Here is a 24,434-nt window from a genome sequence, read left to right as displayed (position 1 = left end):
TAACAGTCTTCTAGAGGAGAAAGAATCCAAAAGCCGTCCACTTGAGGCAGTAGAGTGACTGTTTTTAGACTAAATCTCCTGTGGCTTCCTGACTGGATGGCACCAAGATATACTTTCCAGAACTGTTTTAAAAGTTGAATAGCAGATATATTTAACGATTTTTGCAACAAAATGTGTGGCTCAAAATATCTTCATAATGGACAGTCCTGGATAGGCATGAAGTTTCTGAATGCTTATGCTTGGGCTGAAATGAGACAGGCTATCCTTGACTAGAACATCTAAAATAGGGATATGTCTAGTCTTAGGAACTGACTTTCAAGTTTGTGAATTATCAGGGTTGTTTGGAAGGCAGGGGAAAACGCCCAATATTTTGCTAGAACTATGTGCCCTTTTAAGTTTCCTTACTTTCTCAAGCAGACTGGGACATATGTTGATTCAACTTTTACCAATATTAAATTACGGTATGTTTCCTTTTTTCCATTACAGAAACAAAAAAATTGCAATAAACTTCCTGTCTTTCTATACCTTGTTTCACTTAGGAATTGGAATTGTATTATTCTAGTAGAGAGCTCAAATTCAGCTGGTAGAAACGATAGTCAATTCATCATAGGTAGTTTTGTATCAATAAACTCAACAACGCCTTGCTTTCCCCAACGCTACAAGTACATGTCATGCTATCTTAAAAACAAAATAAAACTATTCCCTGTAGTTGGAAAAGTTTAGTCCTGTGACCGTGTGTTAATATTGACCTTGAAACGCCTGCCATCTACCATTATATCCCCATATTTCTCCCACAAAAGTTTCTGTAAAGTACGGTCCTGACATGGTTACCATGAGCAGCCCTCTATCTGGGAATGATTACTCTTGCATATGGATTTAACTTAGGACAGGAATAAGTTAGCACCTTCCTTTGACCTCTTTCTGAGCACAACATACAAAGAGAATCCAGGAATGATGAGCACTTTACAGCAGCTGGCTTCCACAGGTGGTAAGATGGGCTTTGACACATGATGGGTCTAGTCATTCAGCAAGTGTGAATTTTGGAAATGAGCGTCTGCCAGTCTTATTATTAACTGGGAATTGAGTTATTTTTATGAACTTCCAGCCTTGAGAACTTAAACACAGCTTTGAAACAAATTCACTTATAATTTAACTAAAAAATAAAATACTGTTTTTCTTGCACTTTCACATACTTCAATGACTGGAAACAGTTGAAAGCCCTGGAAAGAGAGTCCTTATGAGGCCCCAACCTCTCCCATTCAGCTAGTGAGAGTTTCCTCTGTCTTCAAAATTTCAATCTCTAGCCAATTGCTATTTTAGAAATATGATGACCACTATGGCCATAAGACAAAACACAGACTGGCACTTTCAAAAGTCCTCTCTGGGTGAAGCTACGATAGATCAGTATTCTAAAAATATTTTTTAAAGAACATATACATTTCTTGCTTTAAGATAACTGTATTGGGAGGTTATAGAAATATGAATTAAGACTATAGGCAAGTTTATGTCAAATATCTCAACGTTTATGAAGAGATACTACACCCAACAGGATATCTGAGATTTTATTCGCAGACTGTAGGTTTCTGGGCCCAGTAAGAGTTGGCCACTCAGTGGGACTCATTTCATTGCATCCAGCAGATGTCATAGTTCAGCACTGACTGCAAAGCTCTATAATAAGCACAGTCCAACAGAAATACAAAGGCACACAGGTAATTTAAAAATTTCTAGTAACTACATTTTGAAAAGTATAAAGGAATGAATGAAATTACTTTTAATAATACATATCATTTAACCCCATATATCTAAAATATTATCATTTCAACAGGTAATCGATATAAAAATACTAATGAAATATTTTACTTTTCTTTTTTTCTTGGTACTAAGTTTCTGAAATCCAATGTGTATTTTACACTTATGGTACACCTCAATTCAGAGTAGCCACAAATAACTACACGTGGCTAGTGGCTATCATGTTAGATGGTACAGCTCTATCCTATTCAGAATGGACAGACAGACAAATGATGCATGGTAGTACCAAGGCCACCTTAATTCTAGGGCGCTTACACATATTCTAAACCATGGCCCCTCACAGTTTCAAAAACTGATGCTTCCAAATACGCTTATGTAAGATTCTAGCACTTTCAGCAGGAACTCAAAAATGCCAAATATTTCAGTTGTTGCCTTTCTGCACCTGCTTGTATAGAAAACTTGTCTCAGTGTCAGAGCCAGGCATTCCTACTCTAATGCACTGGAGAATAAGAAAGATGGGCTCACTGAGTCATCAGATCGTAGGAATGTTAGTTATTTTCCAATGTTTCACTTATATTTTAATATAACTCATTTCTTCCATACATATTATTGAGAGTCTTTTCAGTACAAAGCTCTAGAGAGAAGGACTGATTCTAAAAATAAACCCAACAAAACAGGTGGTAAAACATATTTAAGTAACTACGCAGTCAGCTTTACTTACTTTCTATGCAACTTTCAAGGACGGCATTAATGCTAACTAGAAGTAGAACTCGATCTGAAATTTACAAACCCTTGAGGTCTTACAGATTCTAATCAATTCTAGCCTTTCATCCTCAGTAAGTATTTCTGTCCATCTACCTACTTCCTTATAGCACTAAGTGATTACCTTAGATAAATGTTCTTTTATAGTTTCGTTGTCTCTCTTCACCACCTCCATCATTTCTTGGCTCCCAAGGTAGGCAGCATTAACTACATTAAAAAAGAAAAAAAGGCAAACACTTAGAATGTATAGGACAAACACAAATGTCAAAATAATTGTAGCAAATTCCTGTTTCACCCGTTTCTTTTGGCAAGTGCTATGTGATGTGAGATATTACAGAGGCCAAGAGAGGCATGTGAGTCGACAACACGCACTGTGTCTGGAAACAAGCGCATGCCCTATGGAAGCATTTCGCTCACCCTCACCTGGCTTTCTCAATGGCAACATTTAGCAGTATGATGGACTAACGTCAGATACCATGATAGATGTGTACAATCGTACCTGATCAAGGTGTTTTTAAGATTTAAGGATTAGAATTACAAATTTTGACAGGTAAATCCTGTATACCAGGGAAACCACACATAGTTACAAACATGGAACCACCTTGGTAATTTTATTAAAAAAGGACACAGCTAAAAAGAATGTTTATTTTAAAACTGGTTTAAATGATCTTTAAGAGTCTTTAACGAGGGTTAGTCCTATTATACTGACTGCAAAATGAGCAGAGTGACCCTCATTTTCAAGAGGTCAAATACCTGGGAAAGAGGAAGAAAGCCAGAGATAACATGAATTTATGTGACTTTCTGGTACTACTACACAAATTTTCATTTGATTCTTTGTGCCTTGAATTCCACTTTGGTGTTATTATGTTGCTTTTCTTTTTGGCATCATCTGCTTATATCTTTTTAAATCTTTTGTCATTTTGTTTTAAGTATGTCTCTTGAAATCATAAGTGGACTTTAAAAACACAATTTAAAGTCTCTCTCTCTTAAATAAAGGGACTTAACATATTCACATATATTGATATAAAAGATACTTGGTCTGACTCCATTCAGTAGGCAGAATAAAGTAAATAATAAAGTTCACAGCAGAAATTAATGAAACAGAGACCAGAAAAAACAATTGAGAAACTAAATAAAAGCAAGTTCAATAAAACTGATAAACCTTTAGCCAGACTGATCAGGAAAAAAATGTGAGAAGACATAAAACACAACCAATATCAGGAAAGAGAAATGACAACCCTTCAGATACTACAGACATCAAAAGGATAATCAGGTGATTTTGTGGACAACTTTCTGTCATGAAATTCAAATAACTTAGATGAAATAGTCTGCACAAAGACATAAATCTGAAGCTCATTTAACAATAAATAGGTAACTGCAATAGTCTTACATCTATTAAAGAAATTAAATTTGTAATTTAAAGCCTCTCCACAAAGAAAACTCCAGGGCAAGATGAGATGAAAAGTAATATTGATTTTAAATAAATTCTTCCAGAAATGACTACATATATATGGATATTTGATTTTTGACAAAGGAAGCATTTCAGAGCAGCAGAAAACAGGTAGTCTGTGGCAGGAAGAATTCCCCAACAATGCAAATAATACTTGCCCTTTTACAATCCCTCCCTTTAGAGTGTGGGTGAAACCTGTGAGTATGATGACATATTGCTCCCATGACTAGGTTATGCTATAAAGTGGAGATGACTTTAAGGGAGATTATCCTGGTGGGCCTACCCTGATCACACGAGTCCTTCAAAATCTGAGTTCTCTCTGCCTAGTAGCAGAAGAGGAAGTCACAGATTCAAAGCACTAAAAGGATTAAATGCACCACTGTTGGTTTGAAGATGGAGCTTACGTGAAAAGGACCTGAAAGTGACCTCCAGGATCTGAGAGGGACCCCTGGCTGACAGCCAGCAAGAAAATGGGGACTGCAGTCAAAAAGCCACATGAACTGGATCCTGCCAACAACCTGAATGAGCTCAGAAGTGGATTTTGGGAAATGCAGGGGCTAAAAGAGGCTTCTGAGATTCAGGCAATGGTGATTCTTGAGCTGGGTGGGAGTTACATGGGAGTTTGCTTTCTGATAATTCATGGAGGTAAATATTTCTGTTTTAAGCACTTTTCTGTAGTGTTATTCTTTTTTTTTTTTTAATTTTATTTATTTATTTATTATTTTTTTGGGGGTACACCAAGTTCAATCAACTGTTTTTATATACATTTCCCTGTATTCCCTCCCTTCCTTGACTCCCCCCACCTCGAGTCCCCCCCACCCTCCCCGCTCCAGTCCTCTAAGGCATCTTCCATCCTCGAGTTGGACTCCCTTTGTTATACAACAACTTCCCACTGACTATCTATTTTACAGTTGGTAGTATATATATGTCTGTGCTACTCTCTCGCTTCGTCTCAGCTTCCCCTTCACCCCCCGCCCCCTCCCATACCTCGAGTTCTCCAGTCCATTCTCTGTATCTGCTATTCTTGAATTAGAAAAAATATAAAAATTCAAAAAATTTGTAAGGAATCTTACATTTCTAAAAGTAAATTTTTCATCAGGGAATGTACCTCACCTCACCTTTAATCTTATTTTTGTTTTTCCTGGTAATTTCCCATCTAAGTGCACTTTTTTGTTGTTTGTTTTTAGAAAGTAGAATACCAGTTTCCTTTCCAGTAATTGCTCCAAGGAAGCCACCTTTTTCTTTCCTCAGAAATGTTCATAACACAACACAGTGGTCAGAAACAATAATACCAAATAGAAGTGTAATTTCCTAAGGGAAAAACACATTCCTGCTGGCAATGCTGTCGACAGCATTCCTGGAAACCCAGTAGAATTCAGAGTTTCAAGCATCATAGTGGAGGAAATATCTAGTAGCAGGAGTAATGGAAACAAAACATGAAGGGAAGAGAATGATTTAGAAGAATGGCACTTATTTACTTTCATTTCATTTCAAACCTAAATACAGGTGTAAAAAAAACCTCACTGAGTCTAATGTTCTATTTTATTTGCTACCACCATCTTCTGAAATCTGCTTAGTGTTTAAATATCACTGCAGGACTTCAACTCACAGTGGAAGAAATGAAATGAGTGAGGGCTAAAGTTGGAAGAACATTAGGACATTCATCACACAGGTACCACTAAATTCTCCAAGTACACATAATCTACAATAGAAGAGTGCCTTCTGTTCAACTCAACCACCTACCTTGATGTCATTCTGTCTGTCTGGAAAATTCCCAACTCATCTTCAAGTCCAAATTCATTTGCCTTCTCCCTTACTTACCTAAGTAGAATTAATTTCTCCTTTTCATTGTACCACTCCTGCCCTGTATCTGTGTTCATAATAGTCCTAACTGTGATATATTAAAATTCTTCACATTTATCTCCCCTACCATGTGAGATAGGTATATGTATACATATATATGTATATATATGCTACTGCTAATACACATACACACACACACACACACACACACACACACACACACACACACAGAGTAGCAGCTCTATTTCATTTATTATTCTCTCCAGTGATTATCCAAGTGCTTGGTCATGGAAGGTGTCAGTAAGGATTGCTAAATATGATAAATGGGAAGGGACTGGGCTGGTGTTTTCCTTTTTTGGGGAGGGTGAGGGTTGACGGTGCTGAAGCAGAGGGAATGACTGGAGATGGGCACAGTTTAATCAGGGCAGGTGAAATCTGGAGGTAGGAAATCTGCCATATGTGGGTGTGTACACTGCAGTGTAAAATGTGACTGCCGCTCCTGGTCTGTTCTGACCAAGATATTACTTCTAGTCACTTTAATTTTCTTTAAAATGGGTGTTAGGTTCTGTATGTCCAAAGTATGCCATAGTATTTAGAAGAAAAAACCAATCTCTTAAAAAAATAATGCTCAAGAAGAATCAAGATGGTGGAGTAAGAGGACATGCGTTCACTTCCTCTTGCAAGAGCACCGGAATTACAACTAACTGCTGAACAACCATCGACAGAAAGACACTGGAACTCACCAAAAAAAACCACCCCACATCCAGAGACAAAGGAGAAGCCGCAATGAGACGGTAGGAGGGGCGCAATCGTGTTAAAATCAAATCCCATAAGTGCTGGGTGGGTGACTCCCAAGCTGGAGAACAGTTATACTGCAGAAGTCCTGAGGGTTCTGAGCCCCACATCAGGCTTCCTAACCTGGCAGTCCAGCAACGGGAGGAGGAATCCCCAGAGAATCAGACTTTGAAAGCCAGCGGGACTTCATTGCAGGACCTCCACAGGACTGGGGGAAACGGAGACTCCACTCTTGGAGGGCACACAAAAAAGTGTGCTCACCAGGACCCAGGGGGAAGGAGCAGTGACCCCATAGGAGACTGAACCAGACCTACTTGCTGGTGTTGGAGGGTTGCCTGCAGAGGTGGGGGGCAGCTGTGGCTCACCGAGGAGACAGGGGCACTGGCAGCAGGGGTTCTGAGAAGTGCTCACTGGAGTGAGCCCTTCCAGAGTCCACCATTAGCTCCACCAAAGAGTCTGTAAGCTCCAGGGCGGGGTCGCCTCAGGCCAAACGACCACCAGGGTGGAAACACAGCCCCACCCATTGGCAGACAAGCAGATTAAAGTGTCACTGAGCTCCACCCACCAAATCAGATTAAAGTTTTACTGAGCTCCACCCAACCAGCCCAACCCACCATCAGTCTCTTCCATCAGGAAGCACCCAGGAGCCTCCTAGATAGCTTCCTCCACAAGACAGCAGACAGCAGAATCAAGCAGTATCAGCACTATTTCATCTTATGGAACTGAAAATCACAGCCACAGAAAGACAGAGAAAATGAAAAGGCAAAAGACTTTGTACCAGACGAAGGGACAAGATAAAACACCAGAAAAACAACTAAATGAAGAGGAGATAGGCACACTTCCACAAAAAGAATTCAGAATAATGATGGTGAAGATGATCCAGGACTTTGAATAAAGATTGGATGCAAAGATCGAAAAGTTGCAAGAAAAGTTTACCAAAGACCTAGAAGAATTAAAGAACAAACAAACAGAGATATGCAACACAATAACTGAAATGAAAAGTACACTGGAAGGAACCAATAGCAGATTAACTGAGGCAAAAGGATGAATAAGTGACCTGGAAGACAGAATGGTGATAATCACTGACGCAGAAAAGAATAAAGAAAAAAGAATGAAAAGAACTGAAGACAGCCTAAGAGACCTCTGGCACAATGTTAAACACACCAACATTCGCATTATAGGGGTCCCAGAAGGAGAAGAGAGAGAGAAAGGACCTGAGAAAATATTGGAAGAGATTATAGTTGAAAACTTCCCTAACATGGGGAAGGAAACAGCTACCCAAGTCCAGGAAGCACAGAGAGTCCCAGGCAGGATAAACCCAAGGAGAAACACGCCAAGACATGTAGTAGTCAAATGGACAAAAATTAAAGACAGAGAAAAGTTATTAAAAGCAACAAGGGAAAAACAACAAATAACATACAAGAGAACTTCCATCAGGTTAAGAGCTGATTTCTCAGCAGAAACTCTACAAGCCAGAAGGGAGTGGCATGATATACTTAAAGTGATGACCGAGAAGAACCTACAACCAAGAATACTCTACCCAGCAAGGATCTCACTCAGATTTGATGGAGAAATCAAAAGCTTTACAGACAAGCAACAGCTAAGAAAATTCAGCACCACCAAACCAGCCTTACAACAAATGCTAAAGGAACTTCTCTCAGCAGGAAACATAAGAGAAGAAAAGGACCTACAAAAACAGACCCAAAACAATTAAGAAAATGGTACTAGGAACATACATACCGATAATCACCTTGAATGTAAATGGACTAAATGCACCAACCAAAAGACACAGACTGGCTGAATGGATACAAAAACAAGACCCATATATATGCTGTCTACAAGTGACCCACTTCAGACCTAGGGACACATACAGATGGAAAGTGAGGGGATGGAAAAAGATATTCCATGCAAATGGAAATCAAAAGAAAGCTGGAGTAGCGATCCTCATATCAGATAAAATAGACTTTAAAATAAAAAATGTTACAAGAGACAAGAAAGGACATTACATAAAGATCAAGGGATCCATCCAAGAAGAGGAGATAACAATTATAAATATATATGCACCCAATATAGGAGCACCTCAATACATAAGGCAAATGCTAATGACTATGAAAGAGGAAATAGACAGTAACACAATAATAGTGGGGGACTTTAACACCCCACTTACACCAATGGACAGATCATCCAGACAGAAAATTAATAAGGAAACACAAGCTTTAAATGACACAATAAATCAGCTAGATTTAATAGATATCTATAGGACATTACATCCAAAAACAGCAGATTACATATTCTTCTCAAGTGCACATGGAACATTCTCCAGGATAGATCACATTTTGGGTCATAAATCAAGCCTTGGTAAAGTTAAGAAAATTGAAATTGTATCAAGAATCTTTTCTGACCACAATGCTATGAGATTAGAAATCAATTACAGGAAAAAAACTGTAAAAACCACAAACACATGGAGGCTAAACATTATGCTACTAAATAACCAAGAGATCACTGAAGAAATCAAAGAGGAAATCAAAAAATACCTAGAGACAAATGACAATGAAAACACAATGATCCAAAACCTATGGGATGCAGCAAAGGCAGTTCTAAGAGGGAAGTTTATAGCAATACAATGCTACCTCAAGAAACAAGAAACATCCCAAATAAAAAATCTGACCTTACACCTAAAGAAACTAGAGAAAGAAGAGCAAACAAAACCCAAAGTTAGTAGACAGAGAGAAATCATAAAGATCAGAGCAGAAATAAATGAAATAGAGACAAAGAAAACAATAGCAAAAATCTATAAAACTAAAAGCTGGTTCTTTGAGAAGATAAATAAAATCGATAAACCTCTAGCAAGACTCATCAAGGAAAAGAGGGAGAGGATTCAAATCAATAAAATTAGAAAGGAAACAGGAGGAGTTACAACAGACACCACAGAAATAAAAAGCACCATAAGAGATTACTACAAGCAATTGTATGCCAATAAAATGGACAACCTGGATGAAATGGACAGATTTTTCGAAAAGGATAACCTTCCAAGACTGCATCAGGAAGACAGAGAAAATATGAACAGACCAATCACAAGTAATGAAATTGAAACTGTGATTAAAAATCTCCTAACAAACAAAAGTCCAGGACCAGATGGAGTCACAGGTGAATTTTATCAAACATTTAGAGAAGAGCTAACACCCATCTTTCTCAAACTCTTCCAAAACATTGCAGAGGAAGGAACAATCCCAAACTCATTTTATGAAGCCACCATCACCCTGATACCAAAACCTGACAAAGATACTACACAAAAAGAAAACTACACACCAATATCACTGATGAATTTAGATGCAAAAATCCTCAACAAAATACTAGCCAACAGAATCCAACAACACATTCAAAGGATCATACACCATGATCAAGAGGGGTTTATCCCTGGAATGTGAGGATTCTTCAATGTATGCAAATCAATCAGTGTGCTACACCACATTAACAAACTGAAGGATAAAAACCACATGATCATCTCAACAGATGCAGAAAAAGCTTTTGACAAAATTCAACACCCATTTATGGTAAAAACTCTCCAGAAGGTGGGCATAGAGGGAACCTACCTCAACATAATAAAGGCCATATATGACAAACCCACAGCAAACACCATTCTCAGTGGTGAAAAACTGTAAGCATTCCCTCTAAGATCAGGAACAAGACAAGGATATCCACTCTCGCCACTACTATTCAACATAGTTTTGGAAGTCCTTGCCACAGCAATCAGAGAAGAAAAAGAAATCAAAGGAATCCAAATTGGAAAAGAAGAAGTAAAACTGTCACTGTTTGCAGATGACATGATACTATACATAGAAAATCCTAAAGATGCAACCAGAAAACTACTTGAGCTAATCAATGAATTTGGTAAAGTTGCAGGATACAAAATTAACACACAGAAATCACCAACAATGAAAGATCAGAGAGAGAAATTAAGGAAACAATCCCATTCACCATTGCAACAAAAAGAATAAAATACCTAGGAATAAACCTAACTAAGGAGGCAAAGACCTGTACTCAGAAAACTATAAGACACTAATGAAAGAAATTAAAGATGACACAAACAGATGGAGAGCCATACCATGTTCTTGGATGGGAATAATCAACATTGTGAAAATGACTATCCTACCAAAAGCAATTTGCAGACTGAATGCAATCCCCATCAAATTACTAATGGCATTTTCCACAGAACTAGAACAAGAAATTTTATGATTTGTATGGAAATGCAAAAGACCCCGAATAGCCAAAGCAATCTTGAGAAGGAAAGACGGAGTTGGGGGAATCAGGCTTCCTGACTTCAGGCTATACTATAAGGCTACATTGATCAAGACAGTATGGTACTGGCACAAAAACAGAAAGATAGATCAATGGAACAGAATAGAAAGCCCAGAGATAAACTATGGTCAACTAATCTATGACCAAGGAGGCAAGGATATACAATGGAGAAAAGGCAGCCTCTTCAATAAGTGGTGCTGGGAAAACTGGACAGCTACATGTAAAAGAATGAAATTAGAACACTTCCTAACACCATACACAAAAATAAACTCAAAATGGATTAAAGACCTAAATGTAAGGCCAGACACTATAAAACTCCTGGAGGAAAACATCAGAGGAACACTCTTTGACGTAAATAACAGCAAGATCTTTTTTGATCCACCCCCTAGAATAATGGAAATAAAAACAAAAATAAATAAGTGAGACCTAATGAAACTTCAAAGCTTCTGCACAGCAAAGGAAACTATAAGCAAGACGAAAAGACAACCCTCAGAATGGGAAAAAAATATTTGCAAATGAATCAACAGACAAAGGATTAATCTCCAAAATATATAAACAGTTCATCCAGCTCAATATCAAAAAAATAAACCCAATCAAAAAATGGGCAGAAGACCTAAATAGGCATTTCTCCAAAGAAGACATACAGATGGCCAAGAGGCACATGAAAAGCTGCTCAGCATCACTAATTATTAGAGAATTGCAAATGAAAAGTACAATGAGGTATCACCTCACACCGGTTAGAATGGGCATCATCAGAAAATCTACAAACAGGAAATGCTGGAGAGGGTGTGGAGAAAAAGGAACACTCTTGCATTGCTGGTGGGAATGTAAATTGATACAGCCACTATGGAAAACAGTATGAAGGTTTCTTGCAAAACTAAAAATAGAACTACCATATGACCCAGCAATCCCACTACTGGGCATATACCCAGAGAACACCATCATTCAGAAAGACACATGCACCCCAATGTTCATTGCAGCACTATTTACAATAGCCAGGACATGGAAGCAACCTAAATGTCCATCAACAGATGAATGGATAAAGAAGACGTGGTACATACATACAATGGAATATTACTCAGCTGTAAAAAGCAATGAAACTGGGACATTTTTAGAGACATGGATGGACCTAGAGACTGTCATATAGAGTGAAGTGAGTCAGAAAGAGAAAAACAAATATTGTATATTAACACATATATGTGGACTATAGAAAAATGGTACAAATCAAACGGTTTGCAAGACAGAAATAGAGACACAGATGTAGAGAACAAACATATGGACACCAAAGGGGAAAGTGGGGAGGGTTGGGGGGGGAACGAGTTGGGAGACTGGGATACCGAATTGTACACTCTAAATATATGCAGTTTATTGTAAAAAATAAACAAAAAGTTTAAAAAAATGCTCATTACAAGATTTGCTGGATTAGAAAAAGGGTTTGGTATACTCACCTCCTCGATGGGAGGGTGGCTGAGGACAGAGCCATTAGTAAGCACACAAATAGAGGCAAACAGCAAAATGTTTTGTTTTAAATTCTCTTTAAAATCACAAGTGTGCAACTAATAATCACAGGATGCGAGACGGGCTCTCCTGTGGATGGGTGCATCCAGACGTGCTTCCCAGAGGCTCTCCCGAAATACACTGCAGACCACAGTCTGAGGTGGTCTTGTCAGGGCTCGTGAAGCCCAAAGACATTCTGGAGGGACATGGCTGTAGTGGACTTTAGTTATGGTGAAGAGGATGGAGTTAACTGTCTAGGTTACTAGTTAACTAGTATGGATGGAGATAACTAGCTAGGTGTTTGGCAGGTCCATGGAAGATGAGTACCAGGACCATCTTGAAGTAGGGATGTAGTAAATACTAGTGCCCACCCAAAAGCCAATAAAACCCCCCTCATTTCCTTGACTAGAGACATGGGAAAGTCAAAACGTACGGCTTTTCCATATCCCTTTTAGCTAGGGCTATGGCCCAGTTTTGGCTACTAATGTAGTGGCAAAGTTCCTGGGGGAGGACTTCCCTTTCTAAATAAGCCAAAGCCTCATCAGCCGTAAGCCTTTGCTTTTGCCCCATTTTCCTTACCTCCATCTGAATGTCAGACGTGAGGCTTAGAGTAGCAGAAGTCATGGTGTGACCATGAGATGATGTGCATGAGGTTAAATGTGCTGAGGACAAAGAGTGTAAATCTAGAAAGAACCCACAGCCTTGACGGTACTGTTGAGATACTATTTACCTCTGGACTCTCCCCTTTATATTTCTTAGTGCGTGAGAAAAATATCAATAGATCTCTATCTGTTTAGGCCACTGTAATTTAGTTTTCTGTTATCTATAGCCAAACTCAGTCCTAGCTAATAAAAACAAATAAAAATGGAGCCTCTGAATTTTCTAGATGTTTTTGGTCAACAGGGGTTGATGATGTTGTCAGTTTCCTATTAGATTCTTGTACTTGAGTAGGGGAGAAGGGTGGCATCAAGTCTTATCTATACATACTAGCTCTTCCCTATAGGAGGGAAGAGGTAGGAGCTGACTGAAAAAAGAGCCCTTCCAAGGATAGCCCCTCCTAGCACATCTTCTAACTGGTCCTGAGGCTGGCAAGATGTTCCTAAATGTAGAGGAGTTTGTGAGCCAAGCAGAGCTGCATGGTAGCAAAATTCCTGGGGTTGAGGACAGACTGTGAAACTGGATGGTCCTAGAGATGGGTGTATCCCACACTCCAGCAGCGCTCCATCCAGACAGAGCTGCTCAGGAAAAGTTAAGACTAGGCAATCAAGAAGCATAAACTGGGACTTCCCTGGTGGCACAGTGGTTAAGAATCCACCTGCCAATGCAGGAGACACGGGTCCCATCCTGGGACCAGGAAGACCCCACATGCTGTGAAGCAATTAAGCCCATGTGCCACAACTACTAGGTCTGTGCTCTAGAGTCCATGAGCCACAACTACTGAAGCCCATGTGCCTAGAGCCTGTGCTCTGCAACAAGAGAAGCCACCTCAGTGAGAAGCCTGTGCACCACAATGGAGAGTAGCCCCCGCTTGCCACAACTATAGAAAGCCTGCATGCAGCAGTGAAAACCCAATGCATCCAATAAATAAAATAAATAAATAAATTAATTAATTTAAAAAATTAAAAAAAAAAAAAAAAAGAGGCATAAACCAGGAGAGTCTGTCAGAAATTACACAGGACTACATATGCTCAGAAACCCAGATGAAGTCTTCTTACAAGGGCGAGTTCTTTGGTAGGTCTTTATTTTTTTTCCGATTGTTTCTACCTTTTCTACTGGTGCCAGTTGTGGCTTTTAACAATGTGAAAACCAGATCTTAAAAAGTAATTTTCCCATTCTAAAATTTCTGCATAACTTGGAGTAATGTTTACTATTCATAAGTTTCTCCATAAGCCAAGACTTTCGTTATTATAACCACTGATTTAGTCTGTAAACAGATAGTCTTATCTATGTGACAGTGAGTTCACCAAAGTGAAACACACAACTCAAGGTGTATAATTTTTTCAAAATAATACAACATTTTGGAGTGGCAGATAATTTAAAGATATGTGTATATATATATACACATATATATACACACACATATAAATTTCTATAGAAAAAAATAATAAAAGCTTCACTGAGTCATTTAATTCCAAACCAGAGATGATATTCTAGTACTATATCTAATCACCTTTTGCCCTAAATCCTAATACTGACAACACACACACAAAATCTTTTCTTTCATTGCTGAATTTTAAGCTAAACTTTCATGAATAATTGAAGCTGAAGTTGGCTTTTATAAATGGATTTTCCCTAACTACACACATAAATTAGAGAATAGGTAACATGGGAGTCTGGTTTTGTCTTATTCAAAATACTATTGTGAGATTAAGTCAAAAATATTCTGAGAAGAAATTTGTGACTTTTTTAGTAAAGCTTATGTGTCAGTTCATTGAATAGTTCAGTTCATTTCGTATCACTGTACATTTTTAAAAGTTATTTCCATATTGATTACAGAAAGGAAAGATTACGAAAGTGTCATTTACAAGAATGTATGCAACAAAAGTTAACGTAATCTACTAGGAATGCCCTTTGTCTGCACTATGTTTTTCTAGTTAGGTAACTGAAAGGAATTAAAACATCAACTTGGCGTAACAAAAAGACCCTAGAATATTTTTTAATGTTAATTATCTTGACCTGTGATGCCTGCTAAGCTAAAATATATTTGCTTTTAGCTTTGATCAGAAAATCCAATTTAGCTGTCTCAGTACAAAGTCTATTTCTCATGAAACAGAACATCTAAAGAAAATATGCAGTAGCAAATATTCCAGAATTAAAATTAAAGAAAAAACCATATATTTTCTTTAAAAATAACATTCAAAACAATCTACTTACATAAATTGAACTGATGAACACTGTGGTAAAGTTTATAAATATCCTAATTGAATTCAGGCTACTCTATCCTAAATGCTGGATAGGAAAGGATGTTTTACTTACTCATTCTGGTGAAGAAGGCTAATACACAGAATCTTAGCCTATAAGAAGCAGCCTCTTTGCCAAAGGACAACAGCATTTGAAATGCTTGAATATTTTGGTTCCTTGAATTTTTCAGACCTTACTACAACAAAAAAATATGTGTATAAACTAAAGGATACAGAAAATCAGTTTCTATCTAGATAGGTCAGGATTTATTATCCACTACTGGACTGGCAAACTTCCTCCGTTTGTTTCCGTAAGATTTCTACTGAAGCACAGACATTACATAATGTGAAAACACCCCAAGTCCTCTTAAAAGTCAAACTGGTATGCTAAAGGTCATTGTCTGGATGACAGTCAAGTAACAGAGAAGCAGGTCTGGAGGAGGAAGGTCCCAATGGCATAGATTTGACCACTGAAAATGATCTCAGACCTGGTATTCCTTTCCTCTGATGACTCCCCTCTTTGTGTAACATGAAAATCATGTCACCAACTCAAGTGGCTGGTTTGAATATCGATTACCCTTCATCATTCAAGGGATATAAGCTCAGGAGGAGTACACTAAATCATCTGCAACGGCCAGGGTCTTACCTTATGAATATCAGTCTCCCTCTGCGGGGACCTTCTTCCATTTGTCGTAAGCAAGGTAATAGGAATCACTAGAGGGATGGCCAGGGCAAGCCTGGGTAGTTGTTGCAAGAGGAGGCAAGGGTGACATGGGATCCAAAGGGGAGAGGTAAAAAGAGGCTGACTAAGATGACTGAAATGCTTGGTTAAGGGTTAGCATATGGTCACTACTAGGAGACTGAACTAAGTACTCATGTAGAGAGAGAATAAACCAAGAACACAAAGCAGAAAGAAGACAGGTAATTCTTGCCTTCTTTTTCTTTACCCAAGGTTATACAGATGGGGTGGGTAATGGGGAAAAGAAAAAAGAGACCATTGAAGTACTTGTTAACTTGGATATCAGGAAGCCAGATCTAGAAGAAAGAGAACATAAAATCAGAGAAGGAAAGGATGTCAGAAACGTAAGGGCTGTGCTCCAAAAGTTTGTTTGCAAGTTGGTTATTTGGAACAGAGATGAAGCAATGTGGCTGAGTGTTTAGTATGGTCTAAAAGTCTACTTTGCACACAGTATAACTCTACTATGGGAAAGAAATCCCAGGGTTCCCCAAGCAACAACACAGCTGGAAGGCTCTGGTTGCCTTGAGTCAGTGAGGGGAATGTGTCTTATGTCTTGCTCCTTGATGCCTGCACTTGGGGCTCCTGGAAGACTCAGTAAGAGGTCAATCACTGCAGCTGAAAGGAAGATTCCCTTCTCTCAAGTGCAGCTTATGGAGCCTACTTTTTCAAGAGGGTGTTTACAATTCTTGTGTAGAAAAATTGAAAAAAAAAACTTTAAGTACCCATTTTAATGAAAAAACATTAAACATGTCCTATGTCATGCATAATGTGTTATATAGTCACTAAATATATATAGAGAAACAAGTAAAACTTTCTTATATTCCATGTCCTGATTTGGGTCTAGAAAATATTTCTAAAGAAGTAGAAGGAAAGCACAGGTAGCTGCCTATCTAATGCCTATCAGAAACCCAGATGTTTTGGGTGGTGTGTTCTAAAAATGCCTATTAAATCCTGTTGGTTGATACTGTTGCTGAATTTATCTATATCGCTGCTAATTTTCTGTTCTGTTATTCCATTGACTGTTGAGAGAGGGGGTGTTTAAGTATCCAACTATAATTGTGGATCTGTCCATTACTCCTTTCAGTTCTATCAGTTTTTGCTTCATATACTTTATGGCTCACTTGTTTCATGCATACACACTTAGAATTGCTATGACTCCTTGGTGGATTGACTCTTTTATTATTATTGTTAAGTAATGTCCTTCTGTGTTCCTGGTAATTTTCTTTGCTCTGAAGTCCACTTTATCTGATATTAATATAGTCATTCCTGGTTCCTTTTGATTAATGTTTGCATGATGTATGTATCTTTTCCCATTCTTTTACTTTCAATCTACCTACATGATTATATTTTAACCAAGTTTTCTGAAGACACCATATATTTAGGTTAAATTTTTTAGTCCACTTTGTCAATCTTTATCTTTTAATTGGTGTATTTTGACCATTTACATTTAATGTAATTATGAGCATGTTAGAGCTTGTATACCATTTTATTATTGGTTTTCTGATGGTTGTCTATTTTCTATTTCTCTGTGTTCTTTCTCTGGCTTTCTTATATGTAACTAAATGTTTTAGAATTCTATTTTGATTTATCTACAGTGTTCCTGAATATGTTTCTTTGTATAGGTTTTAAAGTGGTCATTCTAGGTATTACATTATATATGTAACTTAATATAGTCTATTGGTGTTGACATCTTATCAGTTCAAGTGAAGTATAGAAATATTTTACTTCCCTTTATGTTCTTTTACCCTCCCCTATTTATAATATAATTGCCTTAAATACTTCTTCTGTATACATTTTGATCATATCAATGTAATTTTTGCTTCAACTGTTAAACATAATTTAGAAATCTCAAGAGGAGAAGTAAAATGTAATTAACCCACATTTTTTCTTTCTGTTTTCCTTTCTAAATGTTTCAAGATTCCTTCTTTGATCAGTTATTTTCAGTTTAGAGAACCTCCTATAGATATTCTTTTAGGGTATGTCTGATGGTTATAAATTCCTTTAGTTTTCCTTCATTGGAGAATGTCTTAATTTTCTCTTCCTTCCTGAAGCATACTTTCGCTGGATATAGAATTCTGTATTGACATTTCTTTTCTATTTACACTTGAAATATATGTCATTGCTTTCGGCCTCTATAGATCTGATGAGAAAGTAGTTGTTACTCAAATAGATTTTCCTCTATAAATAATGTATCATTTCTCTCTGGCTGCTTTCAAGATATTCTCCTTGCTTTAGTTTTCAAATGTTTCATTATAATGTGTTTTATTTATTTATTTATTTATTTATTTATTTAACTGGCTGTGTTGGGTCTTTTTTGCTGTGCATGGGCTTTCTTTAGTTGCAGTGAGCAAGGGCTACTCTTTGTTGTGCTGTGTGGGCTCCTCATTGCTGTGGCTTCTCCTGTTGCGGAGCATGGGCTCCAGGCACATGGGCTTCAGTAGTTGCAGCACATGGGCTCAATTGTTGTGGCTCATGGGCTCTAAAGCGCAGGCTCAATAGATGTGGTGCACGGGCTTAGTTGCTCCGCGGCATGTGGGATATTCCTGGAGCAGGGATCGAACCTGTGTCCCTCACATTGGCAGGTGGATTCTTAACCACTGCGCCACCTAGGAAGCCCCTATAATGTGTTCTGGTGTGGATTTCTTTGGCATCCTGCTTTTTGAGTTTGTAGGTCTACATCTTTTACCAAATTTGGGAAGTTTCTGTTTCTATTATTCTATCTTCATGTAGAACAACATGAAAAACAGTAAACATTTTACTCAACAGTAAATATTTTACTCAACAGTAAAATGGAGGGGACAGAGGAACGAATCAGGGAACTGAAGAGTCTTTCCTCAGTCCCCTCCATTATACTATTGAGCTTAAACATTGAGTTTTTGATTCACTTATTATATTTTTCAGTTCTAAAACTTCCATGTAGTTTTTCTTTAAGTCTTCTCTTTCCTGAGACTTTCTATTTTTTCATTATTTTCAAACATGTTTATTAATTGCTCACTGAAGTATTTTTATAATGACTGCTTTAAAATCTTTGTCAGAAAATTCTAATATCTGTCATTATGGTGTTGGCATTTATTGTCTTTTTCCATTCAAATTGAGATTTTCTGGGTTTTTGGTATGACAAGTGATTTTTAACTAAAACAAGGACAATTGGGATATTATGTTATGATACTCCTGATCTTATTTAAACTTTCTATTTTAGGCATTTTTTTGCTTGGTTTTTGTTGTTGTTGTTTGTTTTTGTTTTTCTGATACTTCTCCAGCAAGGGAAGTAGGGAAGGAGAAGTGCCACCTCACTAGTACCAGGTGGGATAGAAATCCAGGTTCTCCATTTGGTTTCTGTTGACACCCAAGGGGTGGAGGGGCTCCTCATTATTGCTGGGCATGGGTAGGAAGTCCCCACTAGGCTTTTTCCAGGGCTTTTAAAAAATCTGCACTCATTGGTGTTTCTGGGTCACTGGCTCCAAGTCTAGGATATATATGGTAAAAAGAAAGACCGGGGACCTGTGTTGTTCCTTGGGTCCCAAGGTCCCTAAATAGTCTGCCTTCTTCTACATCTTTCAGAGTCTTATGTTTGTTTTACATATGAAAATGGATTCCTTAACTACAGAATGCTTTTTTAAAAATCCTTTCTATAGGATGAAAAGAAAAACCTTAAGGAAGGGGAAAAAAACTGTACAGGGAAATGAAATTACTTACTGAAGTATACGTGGAGTAATTTTACATTCATGTGCCAGAATTTCAAGTGATTTCGATTTGATCTTAATTTCCAAAGGTGTCCAGTCTAATTCTTGATTTGATCAATGACTGAGAACCAGAGACGGGAAGGGCCTAAATCGAGGCCACAGAGGGAGCCTGAGGCAAAACCAAAATGAGAGCTGAGGCTTTCTGACTTGTAGTCAGTGCCATTTTCACTTACTAGGCTATTCTTTCTCTTCTATGAGGGAAAAAGAGGGGGCTGGACCAGAAGGCCTTCAAGGGACGTCTCCAACTTCAATGTTTGGTGATTTTTATGACTGTCCTGAGCCTTGCTTCCCTTCTCCCTATCTCATCTTCTTCCTCTGATATGATAAGCCTATAATAAAGAATGGGAGTTGGGGAGAGCATAAAAATCCACAAATACAGAAAATATATTGAATTTTGTATTAGTGATGACCGCTTCTTGTTACATATTTAGAAAAACACTTTCCACACAGTCTGTAGCTGTACAACTCTAAAAATGGGCTGTGACTTGTTTCTGGACAGACTATGTACATGATCTTGTGGCACTCAATGTAGATGAGAATGGTAAACTTTACTCAGCAGTCCTGCTTTTATGACTGAAAGGAGCAAAGAGACAACAGCAGAAACTATGATAAGAGGAAGCTTAACACAGTGGCATGTTGCTGCAGTTTGAACACTACCCACTACTTGTGTGACTTTAGGCAAATCATGTAATTTCTCCAAATTTCAGTATCTTCATCTGTAAAATGGGGACAGTAATAATACCTAAACCTCATTAGCTCTTCTGAGGACTACAGGTAAAAGCTTAGAACAGTGCTATTAGCTGCTGCTGCAACTGATGTTATATCATTCACTGGAGGCTTATTATAAATAAAATAATAGACACTTTGCATATACTATCACAGTTAATCCTATAATAATCTTTTGAGGTATGGGATATTCTTATTTTATAGATTAAGAAAGCATGATTTTATTATTATTATTTTTTAATTAATTAATTTTTGGCTGTGTTGGGTCTTTGTTGCTGTGCCTGGGCTTTCTCTGGTTGTGGTGAGTGGGGGCTACTCTTTGTTGCCGTGTGTAGGCTTCTCATTGCTGTGGCTTCTCTTGTTGCAGAGCATGGGCTCTAGGCACGTGGGCTTCAATAGTTGTGCCATGTGGGCTCAACAGTTGTGGCTCGTGGGCTCTAGAGTGCAGGCTCAGTAGTTGTGGCGCATGGGCTTAGTTAGTATGTAGCATGTGGGATCTTCCAGGCCCAGGGATTGAACCTGTGTCCCCTGCACTGGCAGGCGGATTCCTAACCACTGTGACACCAAGGAAGCCCCTGAAGTAGTGTGATTTTATTATTAAAATTATTTGTAAATATAGTATAAAATAGTATTAACTAGAAAGATAAATTACATTTAAAAACAACATTTGAAGCAAAAAAGTAAAGTAGCAAAAATATTCCCTGGCACATTCAGAAACTATAATCAGTAAAGCATCCTGTGTTACATTACCATAACTATTATTTATTACTTTTATAACTTAAACTCCTCCAAAAACTTTTAAAGAGCAAAGTAAAATCATAGCCTGTTCACACTATGGGTTTCCTTCGGCTGATTTTTGCAAAGTTCACACACTGAGCTTAACAGGGCACACCTTGGATTCCTGTAAGGACTCCATATATACTCAACACAGAAGAATTCTTTCTCATCATCCTGCAGATAGAGTGGAGAATCAGAAGGATAAGGTTTAAAATTAAAGCTTGAGAAGGCTTTTCTGTCATTTAGAATACCCCTCACTATTTTCATTTTATTTCTAGTTTTAAACTTTTGAGAGAAAAACACAACAAATAATTCCTTGCTTGATACTCACGCACTGTCTGAGATTATTCTCTTAACACTTTCTGATACAAGAATAAACATATACATTTTAAAATGTGCTTACCAAGGCAGAACGGTTCCAACACATTCAGAAACGAAAATTCACTCTGTAGGTTCATCCTTTGAAGAAGCATTCTGATCATCAAGGACTTGATTTTCTCAGGCCATGGTTTAAGTAGTAAGTAGCCAGGAACATAGAAAGCATATCGAAACCAGCACAAAAGGGGAGTGGCGAGCTTGCCATTAGGTGACTCAGACATTCGCTCAATTGTTGGAAAAAGCAGAAAGGAGCGGATTATCTACAATAAAAAAATACTTTGATGAGATGTTTTCTTAAGGGATAAGGCATTGCTTTATTGTTTCTTCTATATAGTGTCCACAAATGACTGGGTTTTAGAATATGGCTAATGATCTATTCAGACTGAGATGTACCATCCACTGCCTTCTCAGCCCTCAACCAACCTGGGTGTCCCTTAAGTTTCTGGGGTTAATTTTCAGGGTGAGGAGGACCTCAGATTCCTAGATAAGTTCTTGATTGTGACAGCAACTCACAATCCCTTTGAAGGACTGCTGAAAGTAGAAATGAATTTTAGTAGTTATATCAACTTGACTGACTGATGATGCCAAAAGAGAATAAAGCTACATAAAAGACTATTTCTAGTCAGAATTTCTTTTATTGATTATATCTGGAGACAGTTCACTTTTGAAAAGCTCCTCTATTCCTTAATCTTACCAGCCAAAGGTAATCTTTAACGGGACCAAATATGTTTTTAGCAATCCATTCAACCTCAATAAAGTGTAGGCCAGGGACAAAGGAAGCTGGGAACTTCTACCTATGTGGGAAAATGTTTAAGAACAAAAAAATCGTTTCAACTCAATTCATCAGAATATCAGGAAATATATTTTAATAATACTCTAGAAGAAAAGAGTATCACTAAAACATTTAAAATTTACCATTTATGATATTAATATTTTAAAAATTAATATATAAAATAATTTATATGGAGGATCAGAAAAGTCAAAAGAGTTAAGTATAACAGAGTAACATAAATGGAACATAAATGGAACAGCTCATCAATGTTAATAGACTGTAGAACAGGAAATAAGAATGGACACATGATTTTACATTTAAAAAAACTTTTAAATTGTAAAGTATTACATATATACAGAAAATCATATGAAACATAAATGTTAAATTTAATAAATAATTTATAAAATGAACAGCTGTGTGGGTCAAGAAACAAGACATTGCCAGCATGGCGTCTTCTAATCACAACTCCTTCCTTTGCTCACATCTTAGGTAATCTTTATCCTGAGTTCCTTACTTTATATCAATACTTAACATTCTTTAATACTATAATCACTCCTTTATTTTGCTTTACATTAACACTTATTATCCTGCTATAGACTGAACTGTGTCACCCCCAAATTGATATGACGAAGCCCTAACTCTTAAGGTAACTGCATGTAGAGAGGGGTAATTAAGGTTACATAAGGTCATAAGAGTGGGGCCCTAATGGATAGGCTTGGTATCCTTATAAAGGATAGACACCAGAGAACTTTCTCGCTTCCCAAGAACACAAAGAAAAGAGGTCTGGTGAACACACAGAGAGAAGGTGGCCATCTACAAACCAGGAGGAAGTTTCACTGGAAACTGACCATGCTGGCATGCTGATCTTGGACTTCCAAACTCCAGAACTGTGAGAAAATAAATGTCAGTTGTTTACGCCACCCAGTCTGTGGCATTTTGTTATGGTAGTTCCAGCAGACTAATACCTATCCCTTAAAACCATAGTTAATTTTTGTCTGTTATTGAACTTTATATAAATGTAATCATGTGGTATGTTTTTGTATTTTACCTCCTTTACTCAACATTGTTTATAAGATCCATCCATGTTGATACACGTAGCAATAGTTCATTATCTTTGCTGTATAATTTTCTACTGTAAGAACATAACACTATTTGGGCTGTTATTACAAATATGCTGCTATGATATTTTTACACACATCTCTTGTGCACGTGTGCATGTATTTCTGTTGCCAGCATTACCTCCAAGTAGAAATATGGGGTCCTACGGCTGCACATGTGCAGCTTTAGTAGGCAGTTCCAAATAGTTTTTCAAAGTATTTGTACCAATTTACTCCCTTACCATCAGACATGGAGGACGGAGGGTTCATATTGTTACATATTCTCACACTTGGTACCGGCAAACTTTGTAATTATAATTGTAATTGACTACAGTGGTGTTTAGAGGTATTTCATTGTGGCTCTAATTTGTGTTTCTCTAATGACTGACAAGGCTTTTATATGCTTTTTGGACATTTTCTACATATCTTCTGAAAATGTTATTTAAGTTTCATATTTTTCTATTAGACTGTCTTTTTTTCTTATTCATTTGTAGAAGTTGCTTTTTATTCTAGATAACAGTCCTTTGTCATGTTGCAATTCTTGGCTTGCCTGTTCATCCCTTTTTTTTTTCCTTAATGGAGATTAAGTTCTTAACTTTGATGCAGTTGAGTTTAACAGTCTTTTCTCCTACAGTTACTGTTATTTGTCCCTGGTTTAAGAAATTCTTCTACAACCTCAAATCATGAAGATATTATTTTTTCCTTCAAAATGCTTTCTTAAAAATTAGATAATGCTACCTCTTATCTGTTCTATAATGTGGATTTAAGCCTTAGGCTGTGTTTAACTTCAGTTGTGAGTCTGTTCCTTTGATTTCAGGCATCAGTGATTTGCCATTTCCCTTATGTATTTACATTCCTCCTTCCAGATGAACTGGATGCACTTTTCCTGGTAGGATCTGATAGTAAAGGTGCAGTTTTGTGGACTCAGTCTCTTTTTCAACTTCTGC

General features: G+C 37.5%; 1 protein-coding gene across 7 annotated transcripts in view; it reads right to left on the bottom strand.

Moving 5' to 3' along the window:
* Positions 1–24,434, bottom strand: part of LDAH (lipid droplet associated hydrolase) — a 99,258-nt gene that overhangs the window by 13,305 nt on the left and 61,519 nt on the right. For 6 of the 7 annotated variants that reach the window (XM_057742332.1, XM_057742331.1, XM_057742329.1 and 3 more), the window contains 2 exons: positions 21,644–21,878; positions 2,636–2,718 (listed from right to left, as the gene is read on the bottom strand). In XM_057742332.1, the coding sequence (XP_057598315.1) occupies positions 2,636–2,718; positions 21,644–21,878 (318 nt within the window). Of the gene's footprint in view, positions 1–2,635; positions 2,719–15,992; positions 16,291–21,643; positions 21,879–24,434 lie in introns of those variants that run through there. The other variant, XM_057742333.1, reaches the window with a different exon arrangement.

This window comes from Hippopotamus amphibius, chromosome 7 (assembly GCF_030028045.1).
Source record: "Hippopotamus amphibius kiboko isolate mHipAmp2 chromosome 7, mHipAmp2.hap2, whole genome shotgun sequence".
Taxonomy (NCBI): Eukaryota; Metazoa; Chordata; class Mammalia; order Artiodactyla; family Hippopotamidae; genus Hippopotamus; species Hippopotamus amphibius.
Note: the sequence above shows the minus strand (reverse complement) of the source record. Positions and strands in the feature narration are given on the sequence as shown.